At 47.7% G+C, this 19,457-nt stretch overlaps 1 protein-coding gene across 4 annotated transcripts in view; it reads right to left on the bottom strand.

Annotated features, from left to right (window-relative positions):
- The window catches only part of TULP1 (TUB like protein 1), a 767,520-nt gene that overhangs the window by 227,278 nt on the left and 520,785 nt on the right, over positions 1-19,457 (bottom strand). For all 4 annotated transcript variants that reach the window (XM_069633446.1, XM_069633445.1, XM_069633447.1 and 1 more), the window contains 2 exons: positions 18,377-18,489; positions 17,177-17,285 (listed from right to left, as the gene is read on the bottom strand). In XM_069633446.1, coding sequence (XP_069489547.1) covers positions 17,177-17,285; positions 18,377-18,489 — 222 coding nt within the window. The remainder of the gene's footprint in view (positions 1-17,176; positions 17,286-18,376; positions 18,490-19,457) is intronic.

Raw genomic sequence — 19,457 nt, 5'->3', positions numbered from 1 at the left:
TAGCCTTCTCTGCTGAAATTAGCCCACCCTTTTGACGGGAGCTTGCCCTGCTGAAGGAAGTTCCATCCCTCTGAAGAGAGCCTGCCCTCCTGAAAGAAGCTTGACCTCTCTGAAAAGAGCCTGCATAGCTGAAGGAGCCCCTTCTCTCGAAAGAGAGCCTGCCCTGCTGAAGGAAGTTCCATCCCTCTGAAGAGGGCCTGCTTTGATGAAAGAAGCCCCTCCACTCTGAAGAGAGCATCCCCCTCAGACAGCAACTCTACCCATTTGAAAAGAGCCTTCCTTCCTGAAGGAAGCTCTACCCCATTGAAACAAGCCTGCCTTGCTAAAGGAAGCCCATTCTCTCTAAAGAGAGCCTTCCCTGCTGAAGGATGCACAACCTCTCTGAAGAGACAATGCCCCGCCGAAGAAAGCTTCACTCGTCTGAAGAGAGCTTGCCTTGCTTAAAGAAGCCCCACTCCTCTGACAAAAGCTTGCCTTTCTGAAGGAAGCCACTCCCCTCTGACGAGAGCTTGCTTTCCTGAAGGAAGCCCCACCCCTCTGAAGGGAACCTGTCACGATGAATGAAGCCCCTTCTCTCTAAACAGGGTCTGCCCCTCTGAAGGATGCACAACCTCTCAGAAGAGAGCCTGCCCAGCTGAAGAAAGCTCCACTCATCTGAAGAGAGTATGCCTCGCTGAAGAAAGCTCCACTCATCTGAAGTGCGTATGCCTCGCTGAAGAAAGCTCCACTCATCTGAAGAGAGTGTGCCTTGCTGAAGAAAGCTCCACTCATCTAAAGAGGGTATGCCTTGCTGAAGAAAGCTCCACTCATCTGAAGTGCGTATGCCTCGCTGAAGAAAGCTCCACTCATCTGAAGAGAGTATGCCTCGCTGAAGAAAGCTCCACTCATCTGGAGAGAGTATGCCTCGCTGAAGAAAGCTCCACTCATCTGAAGAGAGTATGCCTTGCTGAAGAAAGCTCCACTCATCCAAAGAGAGTATGCCTCGCTGAAGGAAGCTCCACCCTTCTGAAGAGAGTATGCCTCGCCGGAACCTCTACCCTTCTGAAGAGACTATGCATCGCCGAAGGAAGCTCCACCCTTCTGAAGAGAGTATGCCTCGCTGAAGGAAGCTCCACCCTTCTGAAGAGAGTATGCCTCGCCGAAGGAAGCTCCACCCTTCTGAAGGCAGCCTGCCTTGTTGAAAGAAGCTCTGCCCATCTAAAGAGAACATGCCATGATGAATGAGGCCCCATCTTCTAAAGAGAGCCTGTGAAGCTGAGGGAAGCTTCATTAGTCCAAAGAGAGTATGCCTTGCTCGTGTGTAAGGAAGCTGCGCCCCTCTCAAGAGAACATGTTATGATGAAGGAAGCCCAAACCCTCTAATAAGAGCCTGCCCCGCTGATGGACTTGTGACCTCTCTGAATAGACCTGCCCTACTGAAGGAAGCTCTACCCTTCCGAAGAGAGCCTGCCTTGCTGAAGAAAGCACTGCATCCTTGATGAGAGCCAGCGTTGCTGAAGGAAAATCCAACCAGGGCACGGGTCTCTTCAGATAGGCATGTCAGTCAGTTCACTGTGGAAATCATTAACAAGCAGCTGTTTCAGTTTTCAATTCAGCAACAGTTAGATCTCCATGGTGCAACCAGCAGTAGCTGGCTGTTTCATGGGTCCAGTCATTGACCAGCTACATGAAGTGCATTTTCTCTGACAGCTCTGTCCATAATCCAGTCAGTGGCAGTTGGCTACACCAATGAGCCAATCAGCGGTGGAAGAAGTTGTTCATTGCGATGAACCAATCATACATTTGGATATGTTTCATTCATCCAATAAGGAAAAGTCAGATATCCTGTAGGTCAGTCACCAAGGGAAACAGAAGAAATGGAGCACTCTTTCCCTATTCTGCTTGCCCCTCTCCAGGGGCGGGGCCATGCAGGTAGGTTCCCTCTGTCTCTAGTGCAGAGAGGACAGGGAGAACATGCCATTCAGCCATAATGGGTTCATCAGCCTTCACCATTATACAAAACGTACTTTCCAAAAATACATACATTTTGTGACATAAATACAACAACGCGCCCACATCATTACCATGCTTAATATTTCCAAGAAATGTGGAACTCAGCTGCTTCAATCATTTATTCTACCAATGAACGTAATATCACACAATCATGTCTTTCCATTTCATAAAAGTGAAAGGCTACCTATAAAAATTGTTAATTATAAGAATAAATTAAGGGCTTGTTCTCTTGTTCCAGCTACACTTACAAGTGGGTTCATTGTTAACTTCCTGGGATCTATCAAATCAACTGATGTTCTCTAGCTCTCAAAGTAGGATCATTAAATCCAAAGTGGGTTAACAGCTCTTCTAGCAGCCCCACTTACAATGGTAATGTAACCCCTGTGTCCACCGTTAAGCCGCCCGGGGATCCCAAAATTTAAAAAAAGAGAAAATCGGGTCCGCCTCGCAAAACCCACAACAGGGACCAGGAAATAAAATGAAGGGGCTAGAGTAAGGGACCCTCGCATGTGGGCACGTGAGGGTCCCTTTACCCTTACATAAATAAAAATGTCGCCGGCAGCGCAAGATGAGCGCCAGGTGACAGTTGGAGAAAAACCTTCAGGAGGGTTAGAGGTGCTCCGCTCAGTGGCGGTCACCTCTGCCGCCTGGGCTTCTATGCAGGCTCTCCCCTTGTTAGGGGAGAGATGTGAACACTGTTGCTGCCCCCCAGGTGGCCAGGGACTGGGGAGCGGCCACTGGTCTTAGCCTCCTTGGGCTGAATTTTGTTTAATGAAAGGGGCCACCCCCTTGAACAGGAGGCCCACTGAGACCTGGGCCACACTTGTCAGACGTGGCCCAGGTGTGAATAGGTCTGTATCCCTCCCCCCACCCCCACCCCACACTGCAACTGAGTGCTGGACTGCATCCTGCCAAGCAGCCCAGCCCAAGTAAGACTTTGGGGGTTCCATCCTTGCTGCCGTCATCTGCTACAAATGAGCCACTACAGGAGAGCACAGAGAGAGGGGAACGGAACATAGAGAGCAGCAGCCAGAGACCTTGAGACAGCCCTGGCCAGGTTGTCCTGCAAGTAAGGTCTTTATAAATAGTTTATTTTATGCAGTGCACTGTATAGCCTGGTACATATTTATTTTAAAGGCTCTTATATTTTTAATATTCGAAGGACTCTATATTTTTGAGTATGACCTTTTAGTAACACAGCTGCTTAGGAGGAACTTAAGTTGTATATAGCGTCTTGTGTTTGTCTCTTTTATACAAAAACTGGCAAAGTATTGGAAAATGATGTAAGTGAGCTTTTACCAACTAAAAAGAACTGTACAGCATTCCTTTTGTGTGCCCCTCCTTTTGTGCTCCATTTTACTCTAACCTTGTGTATTTCCCTCAGGGGTAATTTGGGATATATATGGGGGTCCTGTGGCACCAACACCCTCCTCGTCGGCTTTTTGAGGCGCCCGTCCAAAAGAACCCGCAGGGGGAGGAGGAAACCCAAGGAACAAACCGCAAACAAGACTACAGCAAAAGAAAACATAGTCATTAACATATCTAGCCGAACCTTGAGCAAGCCAGAGGAGGACACTTTACAAAAAGGTCTGAGTTTCGTGCCAACCTATGGGACCACCCTGTTCGACACAAAGATTGAATTATACAAATTCATCAGAAAATTGAAACTTAAAGTCTTCTTTGAAGAACTTGAAGTCCAAGATAAACCAACTGAAGGTCCAGACTTCCAGGAATTCAGAGCGAAAAGCGGATTTGTTCCACCTATCACGGTTCCATCTATTGACATCTTTCAGAAACTAGTGACCCGCGACTTAGAGAGGATCAGCTATAAAACCCCTCCACATAGGAATTTGAAACCTCATGAAATGAGATTGATTAAGGATCTTTACAGTGAGAAGAGTGTGACTATTCGCCCAGCTGACAAAGGGGGCGCATTAGTTATCCAAAATACAGTGTATTATGAAATAGAATGTATCAGACAACTTCAAGATAGAACAATATATACTACCTTGGACCATGATCCAACCACTGCAATAAGACTGAATCTGAAGACTCTGCTGGATAAAGCTCTTGAGCTAGAATGGATCAATGAACACACACACAAGCTCCATCATGACAGCGAATTCAGTACGGTCACCCTAGGATCCCGAACTTTTATACATTACCCAAGATCCACAAGGACACCAGTAAACCACCAGTGAGACCTATAGTTGCAGGTATGGAAAGCATCAACCAACCATTGGGTATTTACATAGATTTCTTCTTACAGCCTCTCATACAAGAAACCTCCACATACACTCGTGATACCACCCATTTCCTTCAAAAACTTAGCTCCACCACTTTTCAACAGGATGACCTGATGTTCACCATTGATGTCAGAAGCCTTTACACATCTATACCACATGACTTGGGCATTGAATCAGTTGAATGGCTATTATTACAAGCATCAGAAATCCGTGCACAGAAGGAGTTTATACTGGCACTGTTACAGTTCATTTCAGAAAATTCTTGCTTTTAATACGGTAACCAGTTCTATCTACAAACTTCAGGAACATCTATGGCACCCACATATGCTAACTGCTTTATGTTTAAATTTGAAACGGACAATGTACTCAACAAACAGATGTGGAATAAATTTATTCCACTTATGGACACGTTATATAGATGACATTTTCGGCGTGTGGAGAGGCACGAGGGCTGATTTTGACTCTTTTTCTTTTTTTTAAATTTAGCTTTATTGGTTTTGCGAGAAAAAAAAAGAGGCAAACAATATTCAAACAAGATCATACATCTTCCAGAGGTACAAGTCGAACAGACGATGCATAATAAAACAGTATACTGGAATCTCTTGGTAGTGCGACAGTATCGATTATCTAGAAGTGTCTCATTGACTGTTCGCCATAACCCACTCCCATCCCTCCCCCCCACTTGGGTTGGTGTACTTCACAAGTACAGTAGTTTGACAAAAGTATTAGTATCATATGTTTGACACAGTGTCACATCCGGTAGTACCATGGTCGCTGGAAATGAGAGTCTCATCCTTTGTAGTGTTCCTTAGGTGTAGCATCATTCGGTCAGGTTTTTGGGGGTTCCTCTGGTTGGGAGTCGTAAGTAGGTGTGATATGTGTATTCTTGAAGTCCATCCATAGAGTTTCACATTTCACCGATTTATTGTGCAGGGAGGCAGTGATTGTTTCCATCACATAAATGCTCGTGGCCAATTTAATCCACTCGGTCTTACCTGGAACCAGAGGGGATTTCCACTTGGTCGCTATTAGGGCCCTCGCAGCCAGTAATAGCTGGGGAGCCAGGCCTTTGACCCGAAACCAATCCTCCTCGACTCTTTCAAGGCCAAATAGAACAAGGTGTGGGTCAAGTTCTCTATGGATGTCATCTACTTCTTTGATCCATCCCAGGACCTCAGTCCAAAACACTTTGATGTGCGGACAGCTCCACCACATGTGCCAGTAGTTGGCATTTTCTCCGCAGTTTCTCCAGCACTTTGGGCTCATGGACTGGGACATTTTGGAGAGTCGAAGCAGATCGTATTACCATCTGTGTAGGAGTTTTATTGCATGGAGCTTATATTGGTTGGATATGGAGGATTTAGGTGCAGATCTGCACATTAAGTCCCATTGGTCGGGGAGTATCTCTTCGCCGAGGTCTTTTTCCCATCTGGCCCTAAGGGGTTCCGTAGTACCACCGCCTGCTCCCAATAGCGTTTGATACATTACAGATATAAGGCCTTTCATTTCTGTTCTGGAGTCTAGGAGTTTCTCAAAGGCGGTAAGATCTCTTCTCAGTTTTTCTCTCCATTCGGGTCTCGTTAACACCCCTTTTAGCTGGATAAAGTGGAATGTCGATAGAGTACCTATCCCCAGTGCCGTTGTCAGGTCAGGTAATGTGATAAACGAGTCCTTTCTCTGGAGTTGTCCCACCCTCTCCAGGCCTGCCTCGTACCATGACTGGAACCGCTCTAGGTTCGGGATTTGGTCATTTATGCCAGGAGACCACAAGTGACTGAGCGGGGATGGCCAGGTGGTAACTTCTCGCATCTCTTTCCCAGTACGCCATATAGCCCATATGGTGGTCAGTATGGGGTGGTGCTTAACTCTCTTCTGGACCCGTTGGTATGGTGACCACAGCCACTCTGCCACTGTGGCGGGGGACATGTAGTGGTTGTCCATCTGGACCCATTGCAGGTGTTTGTGATCCCTGAAGTGTGGAATTAGGACACGCAACTGGGCGGCATTGTAGTATTTTCTCAGATCGGGAAGGCCTAATCCTCCCCTATCCTTGGGGAGAATAAGTGTGTCGTAAGAGATCCTCGGTCTTTTCCCCTGCCAGAGGAACCGCATCATGATCTTTCGGGCATCCACGAAGAATTTTCGGGATATCTCTATCGGTAACATCTGAAAGGGGTAGAGGAAACGAATGAGGCACACCATCTTGACGGCATTGATGCGCCCCAGCCAAGAGATCGTCAGTTTGCGCCATTTCTCGAGGTCTTTCTCGAAGGATCGAAGGAGCGGGGGGAAGTTAGCCTCATAGAGGTCGTCTAGAGTTTTGGTGATCTGTATGCCCAAGTATCGTAATGTTGTGTGTTCTACTTTGAGCCCTAAGGGGAGGAACTTGGTGCCATTATCATCTGGGGTACCTTGGAGTGGAAAGAGTATGGATTTGGACATGTTTACTTTAAACCCAGAGAACCGGCCATATTCTTCTATTAGAGTTAGGGCATGGGGGATGGAGGTCATAGGTTTAGTTAGGTGTAGAAGGATATCATCAGCGTACAACCCTGCCTTGTATTCCGTCCCTCCCAGCCGTATTCCCTCTATTTGGGGGTCGTTCCTTATTTTTTGGGCTAAGGGCTCGAGGGAAAGTGCAAACAGGATTGCGGAGAGTAGGCATCCCTGTCTGGTCCCCCGTTGCAATTCAAACTATCTGGAATATTCCCCGTTCACAAATATTGATGCTCTGGGAGAGGTGTATATTGCTCGTACCCCGTCACGGAATTTCAAGCCTATCCCTACTTTCTGGAGGACTGCACCCAGGAAATCCCATTCCACCCTATCAAAGTCTTTTTCTGCATCAATCGATAGGAGGGCCGGATCGTCTGGTAGACTGTGCCCCACGTGGACAAGATGTAGAGTTTTACGCATGGTGTCGGCGCCCTGCCTCCCAAGGATAAATCCCACCTGGTCAGGGTGGACCAGGTTGGGCATTAAAGTTTCCAGTCTGGCTGCCAATACTCGAGCGTAAATCTTCGCATCGAGATTGAGGAGGGAAATGGGGCGGTATGACCCGCATAATTTGGGATCTCTACCCTCTTTAGGGATGACAGTTATGAGGGCTTTCTTAAAGGAATCTGGTGCCATCCCAGAGCTCATTATCTCATTAAAGAGTTCTGTGAGAAAGGGTGACAGTTGATCGGTGAAGGTCTTATAGAAGCCGGCCGTGTAACCGTCCTCGCCCGGGGACTTCCCCAGTGTAAGCCGTTTGATCGCCTCTCGTGTCTCGTGTTCGGTTATTGGGCTATCGAGGAGTTCGGTCTCTGTGTGTGTTATTGTGGGCATAGTAATTGGGGACAGGTTAGAGGATATGTCAGAATGAGCCGCAAGCAGCTCGGAGGTATATAGGTTTTCGTAAAAGTTGGCGAAGCTCTCGGGTATCGAGTGGGGTGGGTGCATCGCAGGGTTGGTGGGCTCTTTTATCTCTTTCACCTTGCGTTCTTCCCTCTTTTCCCTGAGCCTGGCGGCTAAGAGTGCATCAGCCTTGTCCCCCTTCTCATAATATGCCTGTTTCAGGAATTGCAATTTCCGCACCACCTGGCCGTGTTCTAACAGCCGTAGTTCCTCTCTTTTACGTTGGGCCATGTCTAGTTTGGAGGAGTCCACCGTCGTTTTGTCTCTTATTTCCGCATCCAGCTGGTGTATTTCTTTGCGGAGCTTGTTTTCTACGATTTTACGCTCTCTCTTTTTAGAGGAGCCCTGACGTATTAATATACCTCTCCAAGCGGCCTTCCCCGCTTCCCAGATCACTTGTTTGGAGACCTCCCCGTTGTCATTCATCTTGAAATATTCTTCGATCTCGGTCTCCATTTCATTTCTGAAAGCCGCGTCGGTCCAGAGGGACTCATTGCATCGCCAGGATCCCCCAGCGGCAGGCAGGTCGGCCCAGTTGACGTCTGCTAGAACCATGTCATGGTCTGTCCATGTTGTCGGGACAATATTGGTATGACTTGTTGACCTTGCAAGGTCAGGTGCGAGGAATATATAGTCTATGCGTGAGAATGTGCGATGGGGGTTCGAGTAAAAGGTGAAGCCCCCTTCGTCAGGGTGTTGTATTCTCCACACATCTCGTAGATCGTAAAGCTCCATCATGACAGCAAATTCAGTACGGTCCCTTCTATGCTGGGCCCGCGTGTCGGGGTTGCCTGGCCTCCAGTCAACAGATGGGTCCACCCACTGATTAAAGTCGCCTCCTATAATGAGGTGGCCTGCAGTCTCTAGTACTATTTTGGGAATCGTTTTCCGAAGGAATGCAGCTTGCCCGCTATTAGGCGAGTATATTGTAGCAATCGTGACCTGAACTCTTGCGATTTTTCCCACTAGCAGGAGGGCCCGTCCACTCACATCCGACCAGGTCTTCTCTAGCTTAAAGCCTACTCCCTTCTTGATGACAATCCCGACCCCTCCTTTCCTGAGTGGGCCAGAGCCCCAGAATTCCATGCCTCCCCGATTCCCCAGGACCGTTCGCTCCTCTCCTCTGGCAAATTTCGTCTCTTGTATGAGGAGAATGTCAATGTCAGATCTTCGGAATTCTCTGTGCACTAGCGATCTCTTAGTAGGGGAATTCAGTCCCTTCACATTGATAGTCCCAATTCTGAGGAGACCCTTGCCCTTAGGCTTCTCATGTGATGCCATCAGCGGTATGCAGACTGGGATCTCTCGCCATCAGCGGCCAGAAAGACAAGTGGGTACCCTGTGCCATCTTGACTGTGATACTTTGGAGCAAACGTATTGTTATCTGTACATGTCCCAAGTGTTCGTTACCTCTCTCCCCTTTTCCCGTATTCCACCATAATTGATGGTGCTCGCTTGAGCTTGCAAACAGGGGATGCTGCATCGGCAGCTGTTGACGGCGTCCAGGACAGACTGGATGAGAGTATGCAGTCCGTCGGCGGACCATCAGTAGGGACCGTTGACCTACGGTCCCGAGCAAATTTACCATAGTAACTTAAGGGTGAGCCCCCATCTCTTCCCCCCCTCCTCCAAACATTATGCAATTTCAACAGTAATAACAACAAACATGTGAAAGTTTCAACGTTACGTGTGGCTTTCAGGTCTTTCCGCAGGAGTTCACATCGTCTCCCATTTCTGGGGGGTGCCCTGCCCGCAGCAGCACCAAAGCGGCTGATTTCGCCATGTTGCATCCTCCGCGGGAGACAGTGCCTCGTGTTTTAGATATGACTGTAGCCAGCACGATTCCGACGCAGCTTCTCTTGTTTAATCATGATCGGGGGTGTTGTTGGGGCGTCTAAATTTTCTCGATCCCTTTACCCTCTTGCGCCTAGGGCCCTGGAGCTCCTACTGCGATCCCGGTCGTCCATCGTTGCCACCTTCCTTGCTCCGCGGGTCTGCACCGAGGAGATCGACGATGCAGTCTTTAATTTCGTCTTCAGAGCGTAGGACTATTTTCCTGCTGCCGTGCTCAAAGGTAAGCGAGAAAGGGTATCCCCATCTATACCTTATGCCCTGGTCCTTAAGCCATTTCGTCAGGGGGCTGCAAAGACGTCTCAGGGCTAAAGTTAGCCAGGATAAATCTTGAAAGATGGTGATTTGAGCGCCTCCCATTGTGAGCGGGCCTCCAGACCTGGCCTTCTCAAGAATTCTAGTTTTGTCTTGGTATCGATGAAATTTGGCCAGAACAGACCGTGGACCGCCGGGTGGCCCACCGGCTCTATGTATGCGTTCGATTTTGGGTTCATGGATGTCTTCGTCGGCGGTCAATATTCTAATGATGTCGTGGATGGTGTCTTTGAGATCTTTTTCAGTTTCACCTTCGCGTTCCGGAATGCCAAAAAAGCAGAGGTTATTCCTCCTCTCTCTGTTTTCTAAGTCATCCATCTTGAGCCTCGCCTCGACTTCTCTTTTTTCGATGTTTCGGAACTGTACATCCATCTGAGCTTCAAGGGTGTCAATCGAGGCCTGGTTATTTTCCACACTTTCCAATCGTTCTTCGAATCTGTCCATCCTCTGAGTGATTTTGTAGATTTTGCCGCCGAGGTTGGCTCCCATGTTTTTTATTTCGTTCAATAGTGTGGCAATGTCACCTTTGGTCCATGGTCATTGCATCTGTAGATCCGCAAGGCGGGACGTACGGTTCGTAGGCAAATCTGGCTAGTTTGCGGCATAGGTCCATGCGACAAAATCCGGGTTAGAGGAGCCACACCCCCCTGAGTAGGGGGCCCTACCCTCTATGAGGATGCTCGGGTTGCGGGATCCGTATTGTCTCCGGTTTCCAGCACTTCGTATGATGTGGGACAACTCCTCGGTTCAGCTCCGCGGGGGGGTCATGGGTGTCCGCAACGTGGGCCCCTAACGTGGGGTATGTGTGGTTCAGGAGTGTGCATGGGCAGAGGGGCTACACTGCAATTGGTGGGAGTCCAACAGACCACTCTTATTCCTCCGGCGTAGTATGTTGTGCAGGGAGCGTATGGCCTAGATAGGCAAGGAGCGGAAAGCCAGTGTGGGGACCGGCGTTTCCTCAAAACCGCAATGTGCAATGTGTCCTTTAATCCGCGTGGTATCCAATGCCCTTCTTCCCTCACAGCATTCAGGGGGGTCGTGTGCAGTGCCACTGCAGGGAGGTTCGGGCAGCACGCAGTCCCCGGGGTACGGTTCACCGCATGAGCTCCGCGGCAGAGTTGGGGGTCACGCGTGTTACGCGGCACCGCCGGGCGTGGGCTCTGGTACCGCAGAGTTTTGCGTAGAAGTCTCTCACTCACCCCGTGCAGCCGCCCGGTGTCCATGGGAGTCTTTGGGCTCGCTGTCTCACGCGAGCGAGGGATCACCACCACAAGCCTGGGGCACAGATGTACACCGCGGGTAACGCCTATCGCACGGGCCACACTACGCCAGGCTTCGCGCTCTCCGTGGCGCAGCGGATAGGCACTTCTGGAACTGCCGAGTTCTCGGTCAAAACGGGTTCGATTTTTGTCAGGTTTTTTCTCAGCTGCGAGAGGGTCCGTTCAGGTCACAGAATTTCGAACTTTCGTGGGGGGGGTCCATCAGCGGGGGCTCATACCGCTTATCGGGACCGCAGGGACGGAGCTCACACAGGAGGGATACTCATCCGTGCGCCCCCTGGTGGCCAGTCTTGACTCTTTTTTTGAATACCTTAATAACATCGATCAACGTATTCAATTTACGAGGGAAATCTCACATGACACTATTACTTTTCTGGACGTCCTCATCAAAAAACAAACCACCGGCTACAGCACCTCTCTGTTCCGCAAACCAACTGACCGCAATAATCTTCTACACCGTTTGAGTTTTCATCATCCTAGTTTGCTCAGAAATCTTCCATATAGCCAACTGTTACGGGTAAAGAAAATTGTAAGTGACCCAGAGGACTGTACAGCTCAACAGCTTGTGATGAAAGAAAAGTTTTTGGCACGTGGTTATAAACAGAAGGAACTCGACTTGGCGTCTGCCAGGGTGAGCGCCATGGCACGCGAAACTCTGGTATCAACCCAAAATCCTAAAACGAAAAGAGAACTTAAGTCATCTGTGTATGTTTCCAAATTCTCAATCCAAAGCAATAAGATTAAGAAAACCATCAGCAAACACTGGGGGATCTTGAAAAACGACACCAGGGTACAGAATTTATTTAGTGAATTACCGGTGTTTGCGTACCAGCGCAGCAAGAATCTCAGGGACGAACTGGTACACACCAGACCGCCTCTCAAAGAACCCATAACTCAGAGAACTGGTACATTCCCTTGTCTTCATTTTAGTAACTGTAACTCAATAATCAAGGGGAATGTTATCAACCACCCAAGAACAGGAAGAAAGATTCTCCTAAAAACCTACGGAACCTGTGACAGCACAAACATTATTTACGGCATCAAATGCCCATGCGGAAAGTTCTATGTGGGCCAATCCACAAGAATGGCTAAAACGAGATGGAACGAACACCGGTCTTGCATCCGGAATGAAAACATGAATTCAGCTGTAGCACGACATTGGATTGAAAATGGACACAATCTGACCCAAATAAGATTTGTGATTTTGGAAGCAATCGCGAGGATCAATCCACACGAGGACTTAACCAGCGGTTGAACCGCAGAGAGACGTTTTGGATCGACAAACTTGGTAGTCTGGCCCCAAATGGAATTAATGAAGAAATCAATTACCACTGCTTCTTATGATCCGTAATTTTATCTGTTTTGATTGATATGTTCTTTGTACCCTATGAATGTGGACCTATAAATTACCCTGCTGCATTTCCTGGACAAATTGTCTGCGACCCAAGGTGCCGCCTTTGACGACACCAACCGTAGCAGGGGTCTAGATATGTAAATTGAAAGCGTTACAATACAATACAATACAATATATAACCATGTGATCACGTTTTCTTCTATGTACGACAAATGTCACTGTATCATGTTTGGACCAAAAAGGTTCCCCCTTGGACTTCCCCACCGATAACACAGTATATATATGCTTATGTGTGAACTCAAGAGTTGCCCTTTATATGTTACTAATGTTTTTACTGCACACCACTCACCAGGGGTCATCAGCCCTTGGCACGGCCAGACTGAGATTTACATTTATGACTTTAGCATAGTATTTATTTTATTTCTATCATTTCAATTTTGGTTTTCCATTTTTTAACACTCCACAATTCTTCATTAATAGCCATGAGGCCAGACAAATATTAATATTTGTCCTAAACAAACCCATGGGTTTGAATGCAGCCTCACATTTTCGACCGCGCGCCAATTTGGGCTGTCTTGCGGTCACGTGTCTTTTAAAGGAAGCGTTGCCCTAGCGACGCCTCGATGCTACAGCCGCAGTATTTCACGAGCAGGCAACGGGAGCACTACAGTACGCCGTGTCCAGCAGGGTAAGCTTAAACTTAACGCTTACATTTTGTTTCCGATGCACGGATTTCACCCGCGCACCAACACATATGCTTTCTGATTACAGACATACTGCTGAAGGATGTTCTTCTGCGCTGATTTTACATCAGGCAGTTTTGAATTCTAAACAGCTGACAACGCCACACACAGCACACGCATTTTGCTATTTCAGGTAAAACATTTTCTTTTCTTTCTTTATCTCACTGTCCTTAACTCATATCGTATAGAGTCTCATCATTTTCTATTTTCTTTTTCTCAAATTTGCTTCCTCATCTTTACCATCTACTACTGTTACTTCAACCAAATGGTATGTTCTTTACATTCTCATATATATATATATATATATGACACTAACATGTGTTAATGTGTTTTGTCACATGATGATGGTTAACTTTATTTGATGATTTGGTATACATTATTTATAGACCTGCCCTGATGAAGGAAATGTTATTCCGAAATGCATTGGCAATTTTTTGGTCTGATTGAAAAACTTGATGTGGCAATCTCTTCCTCACTAAGAGTGTATTAGTGACTTCTCGCATAAGAGATTCCTTTCTTTGATAAAATGATGTTGAAACACAACTGAACCTGAACGTTGTCATTCTTCAATCAACAATATATAATTTTTACTAACTAATTGAACTTGAAATTATTTTCGTCTACTTATAAACCCGGGTTGGGTTCCTGTGAGAGCGGCTGTGTGACCTCGTATCTCACTTGGTCTTCTTCTGCTGCACATATATTGGGATCCTGCCCTGCTTTTCTGATTTCCCTATACTCACCACTGCCAAATTGAGCTACAGCGGGGTGATCTTGAACCCATGAGAGTAGGGTTTGGAGACAGGTAAGAGACGGGTCAAGTTATAAGTAAGGTTTAAAAGATATATTATGTGCCCAAATACACATCTCTCCCATTCAGGTGCGTTAAAACGACCACCCCGCTACACTAACACGACAAGCCTCCCTCCTTTACAACGGTTTCTTGAGTTTTACCACCGTTACTCACTGTACAATATCTCTGAGCTCCCGCAAGTATTAAAGGCAGTACAGACTTTTCTCTTAAATTGTCATATATTGCATTACAAGGTAGAATTTTTGTATGAAGCACCGTACTTCGTTCAGAAACACTGAACCTTAGGACAAGAAACAGCCAGTAGATCACTGTGGGTAATAATAAGCAGTGCTCAGATACCTGAGGGTTCGTAGCGCTATATAAGTGCCAAATTATTATTATTATTATTATTATTATTATTATTATTATTATTATTATTATTATCCTCATCAATCCTGGGCAAGGATGCTTTACAGAGGGTAATTGTGGTTTCAAGGCAAATAATGATCCTTGCATTGGAGGGGAGAAGAAGATTTAAGAAAACAGACTGTGGACAGCAAAAACGCCTTTGATAGTGAAATAAGGAGTGGGTACAATGGGCAAAAGGGATTGATTCTGGGCAGGGACACACAGTACGCAGGTGCTCCGGGGCCTGGGCACTGTGAAGGCATCATGAAGTAGACACGGACAAGGGAATAACGTTTGGGCTATAAACATTTATTCAACTCAAAAGGCGGGTTGGAAAAAGGCCTAACTTGCTCTATGCTAAGGTGGGATTTGCCTACCAAAAGGAAACTAAGGATAGTCTGTGTCAGGAAGTCCACAGCAAATGACTGTCTGTTTCCAAAACCTATACTTGCCCTCACATCTATTTGTATAAAATGTGTAGGGATGTCAGCACCAACGTAAATAGTGTTCAAATAAAAGTTCCGAGCCTCTTCCAGCTCTTGGCTTGCAAAAGGCATTTCCTTCCCCAAGTTCAAAATAGTTCAAAATGCACAGGGGGTTCCTTTCCCCAAGAGTTCAAGTCTTTCAGCTTTCCCGAAACAATAGAATTCCTTGGGACACTTCCCAGCTCTTCTTATTTGGTTACCTTTCACCAATTTATATATAGATCAGTTCCTTGATTTCAGATCACACAAAAGTTAAACACAAGCTTCTTTATGGCTGCTTTCAGTGGCTTTTTCATAGAGGGGTGCACTCAGGCTAGGCACAGTTGTCGGACCACACGGTCCACCTATTACAGGCCACGGAACGACACACCTGGCTTCCTCTTCACAGGCACGTAGCCACTGCTTCAGCTTCACACTGGTGTTTGATTCACTCTCATATCACTTCCTCTTAATGTTATGTCTTGCCTTGTTTTGCCACCAGTCACTTGTTGCACATATTCTCTTGGCTCCTGCCAATCCTCGTTTTCTCATATCATAAAGTTCCTTATATTCTCGTGGCTCTTGCCAATGGATGCTCATCAATGCTTGATTTCTTAAAACACCCAGTTGCTTTTTTCAGGAAGTTTCACAAACTTGCTTACAACCAGTTCAAAATTCAAAAGTGCTTATTTTCATTTTCATTCGGTTTGATATTCAAAACATACTTGTTTTAATTCAAATCAGTATTCATTACTGGCTTTACGTGTTCGCCTGCCATCCCTGTGTCCCCCTTGTTTGGTTGACTCACCGGTCGGAGCTTACGGCTTCCCAGCTAGGACTCCAGCCGCCACAAGCTCTCTCTCTCTCGTGTGGCGAGTCGCTCTGTCTCCCCAGTGGTTTTCCATGGCTTTGCTCACCCCACCAATGCTTCTCTCGCAGCTCAGGCCTCACACGGCAGCTTCGCCTGGTCACGCTGGTTCCCTTTTCACAGTCCGACACTGTCCTCCAGCTTCCGTCAGCTTTGCTTCCCGCTGCATACACTCTGCATCCTACAGGGGTTCTCGAGTGCTCCACTTGCCACAACGCCTGGCAGGACAGGTCTGCTCTCATCCAGTAGTCTCACAGCTGAGTCCCTTTTCGTAGTGCTTCCTGCTTTTAATGTTGCTGCTGGTTTGATTGGTCCAAACAGGACTAGACCGCTCGCCGTTGAATTAGGAATCCTGCATTGCTCTTGCTGCCCTCCTCCTCGTCCAAGTGCACGACTGGTGTTTGTATGTGTGTGTGTCAATAAAGTGAAGGCTTTCTCTAGGGGCTGGTGTGATATTCCAACTCCACTGACAGCTGTCACTCCTCCAAACACAAACAATGTCGGCCTTCCTACTCCCCTGCACAAATGCTATCCAGACCTAAAGTCCAGGAACTCCCCCACCCCTCCTGAACATTTCAAAGGTGTCTCCCCTGGTTAAGGGGAAGGGACAATGCACAGGGTTCACATCAAGCCGGAGGTGATGGAGTTAAAGGGCAGATTTGAATGCAGAGATTGTGGTGATATGTCAAAGGGGATGGGTCTAAGTGGAAAAGTCACCAAGAAAATGTACTCTTGTGAAAAAGTAGTTAGCAAAAGGTTGTTTTCAAAATGTAGTCATTCTATACAAGCAATGTATAGGGTGAACATGTTGCCAGTAATAAGGTTGCCAAAAAAGCACAAGGCTGTAACCCTAACAATCACCCCAAAACCCTTATAAAACCAGGCAATCACCAGACCTCCACAATCCCCCTGCCCCTTACCCTAACTACAACCCTTATTCTACCCCTAACCATTATGAACAGTGACCCTCACTCCAATCCCATTTCTTTAATAACTCTAAATAATACCCTATTCTGTTGACCTAGCCTTACGGTAATCCTTAACTTAACACCTACTCACCCGCCGACCAAATATCAACAGCCCTACACACCCATCCTGGCCCTAATCTGTACCTTAATTCTAACTAAAGTCCTTACTCTTGCCTAACTTCAAACCGAGCAAAGACACGCCTCTGCACCCTCCTTAACCGCATTGCTTCCCCTAAGAGCGCTGCCTTTTTTAAAACTACTTTAGTGGTATTTTTGACTACTTTTTCAAGGGGCAACTTTTTCACTGGAAAGGTATTGTTACCATGATTCGTTCACTAAACTACATCTTAGTTGTCAGCATGTTCAGGGGCTTCCAATGGGAGTGAATTCCGAGGCTAGTGCGAACTGGGAAGCGGCACAAGGGATGTGGGGTGCATGCAGTATTTTAGCAGGATGCAGTTTGCAGCAGGGTTTTTATGCCAACCCTATACTTACATATGCAACGGCGGCCAACTCTTGACGCACATTTGACCAATCAGCATTTGCTTTGTCTGGATTGGCGCCGTTATCGAAGACAGTGAACTTGGTGCCCATTAAATTCGATCTACAAGAAATGAAAGAAGACAGTCAGCTGCAGGCTGGGGGAGCACACCTGTTGGAATATGGGTGTGACAGGAAACCGCTGTGCACCAGAGTAGCACTCGACCTCTGCGGGATATAGGCAGTGTAACTGAAGGGGTGCTGCACGGCATAAGCGCATCCGTAGAGAGGGGGGGGCGGTGTCCACTAAAACGTCAGGGAGCAGTACAGCGCAGGACTGGGGCACACCTATACATTCGGCAGGATGATAAGGGTTGTGGAATGGCAGGGTTGAAGCTCATTAAGCGAGCTGTGCAGAGGTGCCATCACCAGAACAGGAGGTGTGATGCAGAATTTGACCACTTCAGTAGCACTCACTATTTGCCCTGAAGATGCAGGGGGTGCTGGCGAATGAAGAGGGCATAGCCGGTCTCTAAGTTTGGTCTTCAATGGCCTCCAGCCACACCTGGCCTTCAGGATACTCTTTATAAATAACTCCTATTTAGAGTCCGGTTATCGTGAAAACGTGAACTGGATTTGGCTCTGGAGGACCATACTTGGAGAGCAGTGGATGGAGTATTCCCTGAAGCTCAGCAGTGGGCCGCATCGCTTTTACACGCGGGCTCTATCGGTGACGCAGCAGGGGCGCTGCACTTCAGGGTGGCTGTGAGCTGACAGGGGCCTTGGTGCTACAGGATAACATGTGGCAGTCAGATTCAGGCAATATTCGGATTGATCCCGAACCCTGAGGCCAGGGCTGGAGCGCATTGGCAGAGCTGGGCGTGGCCTTTACTAGTCACATGGGAGAAAGTGCAGGCCGGGTTTGAGGGGCGGGGGATTGGCAGATCGGGTCAAGTTTCAGTAATTGAAGCATGCGATTGCTACATGTTAGAAAGGAGGCCCAGTGGCACAGCTGTGTTTGGGTCTCAGCACTGAGTCAAGGGGACTGCTGCTCCCTCTCTAGCCTCACGTGCCTTAATGCATGCGAGTGAGGCTCCAAGCACTAGAATAGCATGTGCTGTGACTGGTATTGCACAGATGGGAGTGGGGTTTGGCATGGTGCATTGGTTGCATTGGAAATGGGCTGCTTGTTGAGGAGGCTCGAGTCCCACATACCTCAGCTTCCCGGTGAAGTTCTCCCCACCTCTGGACAGGTCTGTGGCATCGATGGAGATCAGGTAATTGGAGGTCTTGCTCTTCTTCCGTTTCCTTCCAGCCAATAGGAAGACCTGCGTGGTAGGAGATGGTCACTGGAGCATTGCAAGGTACAAAGTGAAATAATGCTTTTTAAAGAAACGATTTAAAAAAAAGATCGATTTAGAAAGACTCTTCTGTGACTGCACAGAGCGGTCTCTCTAAATGGAACTGTCAGCACCTGCACGCACACGTGTGTGTGCAGGGGCTGAAACGCACGTAGAGCCAGGAGAGGAGTCGCATGAGTGTCGTCAAGTGTCTGTGTGTCTCTGTGTGTGAGAAAACGAATGCATGGGAACGGGATGGCGCCGCTCCCGTGCAGGGAACACATTCCTTGATAATACAACTACCCTGGAACCTCTCCTCTCGCCCCTGCAGTCGTCCGTTCTTCTGCGACCTGGGGAAGTTTAACGCAGCCGGCGGCGCCGAAACGGGGTGTACCGATTTCGCTCAGTCAGAACGCTAATTCATGGACCTCTGGCGCCACCTCATGGCGGACGCTGGTTTGAAACTGTAGAATTACTAATACTGGATCCTTGTAGAGCTTTTGTAGCTGCCTCGCTGCTTTTTGTTATCTCAGGATGCAACCCTGGGACGTCGAATGAGGTTGTGATGCTTGCCGAACAAATTCAAGGACTTTGTGCTAAGAATATTCGGTTAAGGGGGAGGTGTGTAGAGGGGTTCTAATGTACGCTGCGCTGCACGTGTAGAGAGATGTCTCGTGGTCCCAGGGTTGCTGTGCCTCGGGCAGCGAGTCACCAGCAGCATCCTTTGAATGCCTGTGGGACGCACGCGCTGCATGCAAGACAGCATCCAGCAGTAGCCCAGGGACCAGAGCAGCAGATGGTGCTGCGGGAAGCATCTTTCTTGATAGTAAAACTACCCTGGAACCTCTACTCTCGTCCCTGCGGTCGTCTGTTCTCCTGCTGGGTGGGCAAGTTCACCCGCAACATGCGGCCTACAGAAAGTGGATAAAAGACATAGAACCGCATAGCAAGAATGA

Source organism: Ambystoma mexicanum, chromosome 13 (assembly GCF_040938575.1).
Source record: "Ambystoma mexicanum isolate Mex_15411 chromosome 13, UKY_AmexF1_1, whole genome shotgun sequence".
In the NCBI taxonomy this organism is placed as follows: domain Eukaryota; kingdom Metazoa; phylum Chordata; class Amphibia; order Caudata; family Ambystomatidae; genus Ambystoma; species Ambystoma mexicanum.
This window is presented reverse-complemented; position numbering and strand designations above follow the sequence as displayed.